The 9,962-nt window shown below is 43.1% G+C and overlaps 3 protein-coding genes across 3 annotated transcripts in view; all 3 read right to left on the minus strand.

The window, feature by feature from the left end:
• Window positions 1-287: 287 nt before the first annotated feature.
• On the minus strand, window positions 288-3,314 carry LOC107099231. Its single transcript, XM_015397286.1, has 4 exons — window positions 3,049-3,314; window positions 1,570-1,743; window positions 736-893; window positions 288-490 (listed from the first exon to the last, which is right to left on the minus strand). The coding sequence occupies exons 1-4, from the start codon at window positions 3,312-3,314 to the stop codon at window positions 288-290; spliced, it is 801 nt and encodes a 266-aa protein (XP_015252772.1).
• Window positions 3,315-5,996: 2,682 nt separating this feature from the next.
• Window positions 5,997-9,955, minus strand: LOC107099746 (pinin-like). The gene is made up of 2 exons (XM_015398004.1): window positions 9,700-9,955; window positions 5,997-9,591 (listed from the first exon to the last, which is right to left on the minus strand). The coding sequence occupies exon 2, from the start codon at window positions 9,422-9,424 to the stop codon at window positions 8,456-8,458; it is 969 nt and encodes a 322-aa protein (XP_015253490.1). The 5' UTR covers window positions 9,425-9,591; window positions 9,700-9,955; the 3' UTR covers window positions 5,997-8,455.
• LOC107099240 (bromodomain-containing protein 4-like) overlaps window positions 9,514-9,962 on the minus strand; it is a 12,566-nt gene continuing 12,117 nt past the window's right edge. Inside the window, exon 7 of the mRNA XM_015397298.1 lies at window positions 9,514-9,951. Coding sequence (XP_015252784.1) covers window positions 9,514-9,951 — 438 coding nt within the window. The remainder of the gene's footprint in view (window positions 9,952-9,962) is intronic.

Here is a 9,962-nt window from a genome sequence, read left to right on the forward strand (position 1 = left end):
CCTTTATTTTCACGCTTCCTGGATGAATCTGCAGATGTTCTACTGGTTAACATCAAACAGGTTTATGGATCTTTTTAGTTAAACTGATTGGAAACTTCATTACACCAATATGAGGAAGACCTTTAATAAATAGCCTAACTGCTCCCCCTGCTGGTGGAAACTAGTACTGCTTGTACATCTGCTAAAGAATCAGATGAGGGAAGATTTGAGGGATAATTTGGACCCACTGGTTCATGATTGATTAAACGAGGACTTCATTTCTGCAGAGTGACCTGCTGAAGGCGGAGCTACCTGGCTCTGGAGGAGCGCGGGGTGGAGGTGATGAGGTAGGAGGTACAGAGAGCAGCAGCGTTGTAGCAGCAGGAGCTCAGACTGTGAGCCTCCATGAGAAGGAAACTCTGCATGAAGGAGATTCTGTTGAAGAGCTCTGACAGCGCCACCTGCTGCTCCCTGGAGACACTGCTGAGGTCTGAGAACACCGACTGCAGACCTGAAACAGACGATGATCGGTAAACTGAAATGATTGGGATGCCATTCTCCATTCAAATAATCAGTTTTATCTGAACAAAATACGACTGGAACCAGTTGATCCTTCCTACTGGAAAAATCCCAAATGAGGACAACCTGGTTTATTCTAACCCAGTACGGACATAATGCTACTGGTTATTATAACCAGAGTGCAGTCTGTCAGGCTGCGGGTGAACCGACCCGCTGGGTGGGGGTGTAAATGTTTACCCTCTGTAGAGTCTCGGAGGGTGACTTTGAGCTGCTCTCCGTTGGTCAGGATTTCTTTCTGTGCCTGTAAGGCCAAAGTCTGGGCTTCCATCAGGTCCTTAGCCATCTGCTTGGTGGACTGAAGCTGCTCAGCGACGCCTGCTGAGGTCTCAGTCAGCCTGAAACACACAGAGGATCCTGTTCAATGAGCTCTGCTTGCTATAAACCAATATCTATGAAGCCCGTCTATGCACAACAGTTCTACATCGCTTGGCAAACACAGCAGTGAATGCTGCTTTAAAGTGTGTCACCAAATTAAAATCTAGCCATATTGGTACACTTCGGAAATGCAACGGTTGGAACAGCCGCTTCCCTACGACTTTAGGTTATTTGTTCCATATGGTAGATTTCCCAGACCTTTTTAAATCCATATTTTTTAAGTTGGCTGGTTGAGCTTCAACCAACTGTGATACATTTAAGAGATCAGTAATATTTGTAGAAGGTATTTATTTTTTCACTTCCAGTAATGTCATTTGGTAATAATCAGCAGTACTATCTCCGGATCTTTGTTAAAAGTTTTCTGAAATACTTTTCTAAGTGCCTCAAATATTTCGTCCCATATTTTTCTCAATTTAGGACATGTCCAAACTAAATGAGTAATGGTTAAACAATCTCAAACAAAATCTGAGCCACAGCTAACAAAGTAAAAAAGGTTTTTATAAAAAACAAAAACATGGAGATTGTGCTCAATGAAAATCCTTCAAAATGACTGAACGTCTGTAAAAAAGTCCAAATAACCTTGAAGGTCCTGTTAGAACCTGTAAGACGAAGCCCTGGGCTTGGAGCGCCGCTCACCTGTACATGGTGTTCTCCGCTCGGCTCTGCCAGGCCTCAGACTGCAGGAAGTGGCAGATAGAGTGCGTGTGAGTGAAGAACTCGGTGTAGGTGTTAAACGCCACAGCGTCCATCCCAGCCGTGCACCTGCTGACCTCCGAGCCCTCAGGGCATGATGGGAAATCCCTGCCTGAGCTGAAGGCCAGACAAAAAACGCAGAACCTTTAGAAGTTTGGCCTGAGGGCAAGGAAAATATCAGGCACAAAACTAGGAAGCGACATTTTATTAAACAGACCTTTGAGTTTAATTTCATAATAAAATACATTTAAAAAAACTAGCAATTAAAAATTACAATACAGGAAGTAAGACCCAAATCCACTTTTTGCTCTCAAGAAATAATAAACACAACTGACCACAACAATTGCAAAAAATGCGGAACAGTTTGGGTGTTTCAGATTTTTTCCTTTCACTAAACTAACTCTCACCAAGTTAAAACAAAACCAGATTATTTTACGTCTCATAAAGAAAAACTAAAATTCTTCTTTTCGCCCACATGATAAAATGTTCCCCCCGCTCTGTTCCGTACCACGCGGAACTTCACCTGATGATGTCACCCTATTGCAGAGTTTTATGTTTTGACTTCAGAAAATACGAGTAAAAAAAAACAAAACATTGGGGTTGATTGGAAATGAACGCGGCTGTTATGGTTCTGCTGAATGACTCGGATTGAGCGGCCCAACAGAACCAGTCTCCTCCTGAGCCTCCCAGAGGTTTCTCCTGACGTTAGGAGAACCCAGCCCAGGTTTCATTGTTCTTTTTGATGCAAAGCTCATCTTTAATGACTTGGTACTGTTGAAGAGCACCACAGGTCTGCACAAAACGACATTTCAGAAAATCAGAGTTCCTTTCTGATTTGGAGTTAAAAACTGACAGGGTCATCATAGTGGGTGACTTTAACATCCATGCTGACATTGAAGGCGATAGCTTAAATGCAGCCTTTAATGAATCTTAGACACTATTGGCTTTGTTCAAAATGTGAACCGTCCCACACATTCTCATCTTCATACTTTGGAGCCTGTGGTGACATATTGCATTAAACGCTGGTGAAGATTCTCTGGTGAAAGTCACTAATGATATTCTCATGGCCTCAGATAATGGACTTGTATCTGTGCTCGTCCTGTTGGATCTCAGTGCTGCATTTGATCCAGTTGATCAAAATATTATTTTAGAAAGACTTGAATATTTTGCAAGAATTAAAGGAACAGCTCTAGACTGGTTTAAAGATTTTAAAGTTTTAGATGGAAAACTTTGAATCAATCTGTCTGGATGATCTGGTGAACTGGAAAGTGACTTTAGATGATATGATGTGATTTGGAGCTATAGCAATAAACTGAGTTAAAAACCCTGGAAAAAATAAAAATAAATAATAAAAAGAAAGCAGCCAAACATGAATCCTCCCGGGTTCTGTTTAGGAGATGGGAGGGATCAGCTGCGTCTTACCTGCTCAGGTGACAGTGGGTGAACAGCAGAGCCACACGGCTTTGGCTCTCTGACGTCATGTCCTTGCAGCGCATGTCCAGGTGCTCCAAAGCGCGTGCCCAGCACCCTCCGTAGCGCGGCTGCGCAGCGAGGTTCTGTACCCGCTGCAGCTCCATCCTGCCGCGTTCAGGGTCCGAACCTGAAATGGGTCCAGAAGCAGCAGCAGCACCTCTGGGAATCAAAGCGCTGCAAAGCAGCAGCAGCAGCTCTGCGTCCGCACGCGACATCCTCACGAGCCCTCAGCTCAGCCAGTGCGCGGCGGCGGTTTGATGTTCAAGGTGCGTGCTGACTTCAAAAGGCAATTAGCGGTATCAACCGCACCTGTAAGAGGTGCTGAGCAGAACCACGTGATCTGAAGCGCAATTCGTGATTGGAGGAAGAGAAGCAACATGAAAAGGTCCAGTTTTATTTTAGCGTTGGATTCAAAACTGCCCTTAAAAAAGGAACATTAATAAACTAAATTAGGTGCCTAATTTAATGCAGGTTCCATTTAAATGTTTACAAAATAAAAACACACTAGAAAAGGCAAAAACCATCAAGTCAAACAAGTCATGTCAGAACTGAAGACAATGTCCGCCCATGAAGGTGATTTTCATGGAGTTGGAAACGTTAACTGAGATTTAAATCAGTTTTTAAGTTAGGATTGTTCTCCATCTTCAGAAAGGTTCTTTAGATGTTCTCTGAAGCTCAGCAGCAACAAATTCATCACAGACATCCTCACCTGGACTGGAAACACCCTCACTGGTCTAAAGGGCCCAGTTTGAAAAGAGTGGCTGGGAAGTGAATATAACAGTTACGACACTTTAATAAGCCGTGTAACTTTCTATGGATTTCTAACAGATGTAATATTGGTGTGTGGGCTATCTTCACAGTGTTCCTCAGTGGACTAATGGTGCTCGTATTAACGTCCACAAACATGGAACATTAGAGGGGACATTGCTAGGAGGTCAATGAGGAGCATCAGTTTGTTCTGGACCAGACTCTACCCAAAGTTCTGTGAAAAATCTTGGGACTTTCCTACAGAACAAGTAGAACGTTATAGAACTGGATGATTTAGAATTCGATTGAGAAATGAATCATACTGATTTTTAAAATAATCATCTCCTAATCTAAATGTTATTTTCTGAATATGCTGATGAAGGTTCTCAGTCATCCAGGTCGTAGTCATTTCGTAAAAATTCAAAAAATATCCACTGGACTTGGTTTTCAAGATTTGAAGACGTTTTACCAGGAAGCTTTCTCAATTCAAATGTCTGGATCCGCAGTGAGTTTGAGTCTTATCCTGATCCAGACATTTGAATTGAGAAAGCTTCCTGGTGAAACGTCTTCAAATCTTGAAAACCAAGTCCAGTGGATATTTTTTGAATTTTTACGGAATGTTATTTTCTGAAAGAATAATCTACTTACAGCCGTTTTTATATAAACATCTTCTATAGATATTTGTATATAGTTTTTTATGTTTTGTTAACAACAATTTAATTAAAATGTGCAAAAGCTGAGGAGCAGGAAGGCGTGTCTGTGAGGAAGAAGAGTCAAAAACTGAGACCACAAACATATCAGGGGACAACAAATGGTTTTAGTTAGAAAGAAAAATAAGAAAACAGGTAAAAACTATTTTTTCTACAGCGACAGTGTATTCTGGAGTATCACTGAAATCCAACTGGAGAAAAAGCAGAATATTCATCCTCAATATTAGCAACTATGAAGTCACCACACGTCACTACTAAGGTCTAGAAACACAACATGGCTCGGCTGACATGGTGGCTTCTGGCAAGACGCACAATATTATTATTATTATCAATATAGGCACTAAACTCTGGAACATGCAATACGGTGGCTGGATACTGTAGATTGTGCCGGGTGGCGTCCTGTGGAGTGGGTCCGGTCTCAGAGGAACGATTCTGCAGCTAATGGATCCGCTGCTCTGAGCAGGTGGAGCCGCGTGCGTAGAGGCCTTCTGACCCTACAGAGAGTGGCTGATGGTTGAGTCCTAACAGGAGGGTCCAGGAGTAAATAACATCATGTCCCATCTGTTAGAGTCAACCCTGATGTTCTAACCCTTCAGACACACCAAGGTTCTGGATCTGAATGCTCGTTTATTTTAGTTTAGCAGGAGCCGTAGATGGAGTTAAACTGACATGACCGGGAGAAATTAGTAGAAATATAGCCTGACCTTTCTCTCAGGTGGCTGTGCTTCATGCAGTCCACCTGAAGAGGGCGTAGTTGAGACCCGCAAAGCAACCCTTCTTCCCAGAAAAGGCTCTGGCATTAAAAGGAAAAGTCCGGTCAGCAAGGAGTGATCATTGGATCATTATTTATACCTAAAACTAATACTTTCGCTGTGTTTTAATGAATTTTGCCCAAATATAGTAGCCCCTCCCTCCTGCCATCTTCCAGCAGTGACGTCACGGTGCGGTTAGCCTAGCGCCATTCTCCCCGCTTTCCAAGCTAAATCAATGGGAACTACTAGACACATCTGCAATCAACAACAATTATTGAAGATTTCCAGAGGACTTCACCATTGAAATTCACCAGAGCTATAGTGAAACTGACAATGCCCACGTGCATGGCAGCTGGATGCTGGAATACATCGGGTAAAAGTGAAAAATAAAGAGTTATTCCACCTTTCCGATTCCTGATCCTCCACGGACGGGTTGGTCGTTGGATCGCCAACTTGAAGAGGGAGGATTTGCCATCGAACTTCTGGCCAGAGAAAAAACCCGTAATATGTAGCCAACATTTGGAAGAAGAATGTTTTCAAGATGACTTGGATAATAGCGCGTTGTGACAAACACCAGATACAGCACTGGGACTTGATCAACAGCCGATACCGCACCATGACGTCACTAACCAGTAGGTGGCAGTAGTGTTCTTTGACAAACATGGATGCCTCCAGTAAAGCACATTCACATGGAAATGACTCTGAATTAAAAACACTGATCATTTATTGAACAGGATGGAATCATTTCAGATTTAAAGAACTTTCAGAAGTTTGAATTCTGAATATGAGCGACTTTTCCTTTAAAACACCAGGTGTCATTAATGAGGTATTTTTTTACAATCTTCCCCATATTTTACTGTATTCTCACATTCCTTTTCCTTCAAATCTTGTTTAGGAATTTGTATATTTTTTGGTCAGCATCTCTTATGCACTATGGCATTGTGAAATGCTTAATTGAGGAAAAAAAATCCAGAATTCTTGACAGATCTTCTACCATGCCTTTGCCTGACCTTTACAACTTGTGGGATTTTATTTTTCGCTGTTCCTCGTGTTTCGAGTCCGCTGGAGTCTTAAGGTACATAGTCAAGTTATATGCCTCTACCAAAAAAGACAAAAGCCAATTTCTCCTGACAAAATAAGATAATATACATCAAGTGTCCATCTAGACAGTCATTGAGCAGAAATAAACAGATGTGGCGCCATCTGCTGGCACTACCGAGGAATCATCAAAAAGCCAGATGGCGACTAAACTGAGCCATCAAGGTATAAACCAATCAATCTATCTCTATTTATAATATTGTTTGTACTTAGACTGTAGAGGCTAAGAATAGCATTGCTAGCACAAGTTTCAGTATCAATAAGGACTATTTCAATCGTATTCCACTTAGATTTCTTTTTTTCTTTTGCATTTTTTCACACTGGATCTTGGACTTTTCGTTATTTTCATAACTCTGGTGGGAGGCGCTAACTGGCTAAGCTGTGGTAAGCTACGTCCTTTTTTACCACCTATGTAAATGACCAAATGAGTATCAACTTTAAAAACAATTGTTAATGATTGTATATTTGAAAAATGTCAAATGACTTGACTATGTACCTTTGAAAATCACACTGGTGGTGTCTTGATTTTACCACTCCAACAAGACTTGAACCTGCTACATAATGGGGTTGAGTCACTGAGAAATGATAAGTCATGAGAAAAATATCCAAAATACTTTAAAGGTATCAGTACACCAATTATTGGATGAAAAGCCTTGATATTAGCGCCACAATTACAAGATATAGACTATGACAAAATATGGAGTCAGGCTGCATTAGTTTTGTGAATCCTAGTGACACTTCCAGGTTAAATTAATACTATTTGGGGTTTTTTGGTCTTTTTTGCTTTTTCTATTGTGGATCAGTGCCTTCACTTTAGGTCTGGCTAAATTTCAGAACTATCTAACAATTCGGCTCAGATAGGACATCTACAAATTCTGACACTGATCAGAACTGAGGATCATCTGATGTATGTTCTGTCTGCATCTGCACCGCTTTCCTGCTTACATCTGAATCTGAACCTAAGCCAGGACGGCCTCTACGTACGCGGGCCCCGCTCCGGTTGAAGGCCTGCAGGGTCTCTGAGCGACATGCAGGGAGTTGATTGTATAAAGTTGAGATGTGCAAACTGTTCCAGACATCTGACATAAAGACACGTTAAGAAGGGGTCCTTTCCCACACATTCATTATTAAAAGAAGTCAAATAAAGCTACCGTAGGCGCGGGTTTGGTTTGATATAAAAAGTGCTTACATTAGGAACAAAACATGAGAGAAACAAAAAACGTTCATAAAGACCAGTTTAGGAAAAATCCTGGAAGAACTGGCTTAATTGTAAATGGTGAAACACCAATAAGCAGCTTCCCTTTGACCGTGCAAAGTCGGGTTCCAGATCGTTCCACATCCACTGCAGGTGTGAGGAAATCTGGAAGCAGACTGAGAACTTTACCACATAAAACTGAAAACGCTAAAACAAACATCTGCTTACTTTAAATGTCATGTCAAACATTAAAGGTAATGAATGAAGACACTTCCAAGGAAACCGATTTAAGGTGCAAACTGTCACTGCACATTGCCTATAGACTATCAGTGGACAGGTTTGAGGGAGGGACTGTCAGTCAACATGGTCCGTGTTAGAGTCAGGGCCATGGTTCATATAACTTTTAAAGCTGTATAACAAAGACAAAACAATCAACTACTAAATAAAAAAAAAACAGGTTATATTCCGGAAGCAACATCTTAACAGAGTAATGTGTTGTTAAGCATCGGTTTTTAGTTCCATACTACTCTCCTCCTCCCTACGGAGACTAGCAGGATGCAACAGCTGCCTTTAGATTATATACACACTCTTTTTTTGATTTTTTTTTTCCTTTTCTTCTGATTTTTTTCTCTATAAAAAGACACTATCATTCAAATCTCAATGAGTCCTTCAGTGACAAGTTGACTTTACAAGGCCTCCGGGACAGGATCCAAGAATAGAGGCTGAGACAGTCCTACTAAATTCTGTCCAAAGTAAGATCCAAACACCTCCTTCGTCCGCCTGGCCAAAGTCCTCCGTCTGGTGACTCAGTCCATGAGATTGCCAATCAGCTTGCCTTTCACATGACCAACCAATCAGCTGACTCTTTCACTGACGGCAGTTCGTGACTCTACAGTTTCCTCACAGCTGGGACAGGGGACAGAGGACTGTGGGACAATGTCTCTGAGCTCTTTGTTGTCATCTGCTGCCTCTGGCTCCAACCTCAGGCGAGCCCTACCATCTGCTCCAGGCACAAGGCTGGATCCTGCTGCTCCAGGAGGTCCAGGTTGCACAGAGCTGGAAGGCCTTGATGTGCTGTTTGACCCTCTGTCACTTCCTAAAACCTCTTTGTTCTCTGACGCTGTGACCAGCTCCCCTCTCCCCTCCATCCTGATGCCCTCCAGGCTGGCCTCTCTTCTTGGGACCTGGCTTTCTTGGGTCTGTCGTGTGGTGCTCAGGTCCTGGGGCTGTTCACACTGGTTCTGCTGTGCTGGGACAAGGTTGGGCTGGGTTTGAATGGAAGATGATGTTCGGTGAGGAAAGAGGTTCTGGGCATGCAGCCTTGAGAGCTGAGAGGGAGACTGTGGATGTAACTGGGCTGGAAAGCCTTGAAAGTGCGTTGGTATTTGGGACTGGGTAACTGGTGGCCTGGACTGGGTGTGAGACTGACTGGGTAAGGGTCTATATGAAGTTGGGAGATTGTGCTGCGAGGTGTGTCTCATATGAGTTTGAGGCAGCACCTGCTGGCCAGACTGCAGGTGAGGGGTTGGTTGAGCTCTGGTCTGTGGTTGGCTCTGGTTATGTGTGGGGAGCTTTGTCTGGGGTTGAGTCTGAGGTTGGGCTGGAGTTCTGGTCTGGTGTTTACTCTGCAGTTGGGCTGGGGCCCTGGTCTGTAAAGGACTCTGTACTTGTGCTGAAGTCCTTGCCTGGGGTTGAGTTTGACTTTGGTTTGGGCTCCTAGGCTGGGGTTCACTATGACCTTGTGTTGGTGTCCTGGCCTCAGGCTGACTCTGAATTTGCAATGGTGTCCTAGTTTGGAGTTGAAAGTGACCTTGTGTTGGCATCCTAGTTAGGGGTTGGCTTTGACCTGGTGTTGGTGCTCTAGTCAGTGGTTGACTCAGAATGTGTGTTGGTTTACTGGTCTGAAATTGACTCAGAATTTGCGTTGGCGTTCTGCTCTGAAGTTGGCTCTGAATTTGTGATGGTGTTTTCGTTTGGGGTTGACTTTGACCTTGTGTTGGTGTCCTAGTTTGGGATTGACTGTGAATTTGTGATTGTGTCCTGGTCTCAGGTTGACTTTGACCCTGTGGTGGTGTATTGGTTTGGGGTTGACTTTGACCTTGTGTTGGTGTCCTAGTTTGGGATTGACTGTGAATTTGTGATTGTGTCCTGGTCTCAGGTTGACTTTGACCCTGTGGTGGTGTATTGGTTTGGGGTTGACTTTGACCTTGTGTTGGTGTCCTGGTTTGAGGTTGACTTTGAAATTGTGTCGGTGTCCTGGTTTGCGGTTGACTTTGACCTTGTGTCGGGGTCCTGGTTTGAGGTTGACTTTGACCTTGTGTCGGGGTCCTGGTTTGAGGTTGACTTTGACCTTGTGTCGGG

This window comes from Cyprinodon variegatus, unplaced genomic scaffold, assembly GCF_000732505.1.
Source record: "Cyprinodon variegatus isolate N-32 unplaced genomic scaffold, C_variegatus-1.0 Scaffold28, whole genome shotgun sequence".
NCBI lineage: Eukaryota > Metazoa > Chordata > Actinopteri > Cyprinodontiformes > Cyprinodontidae > Cyprinodon > Cyprinodon variegatus.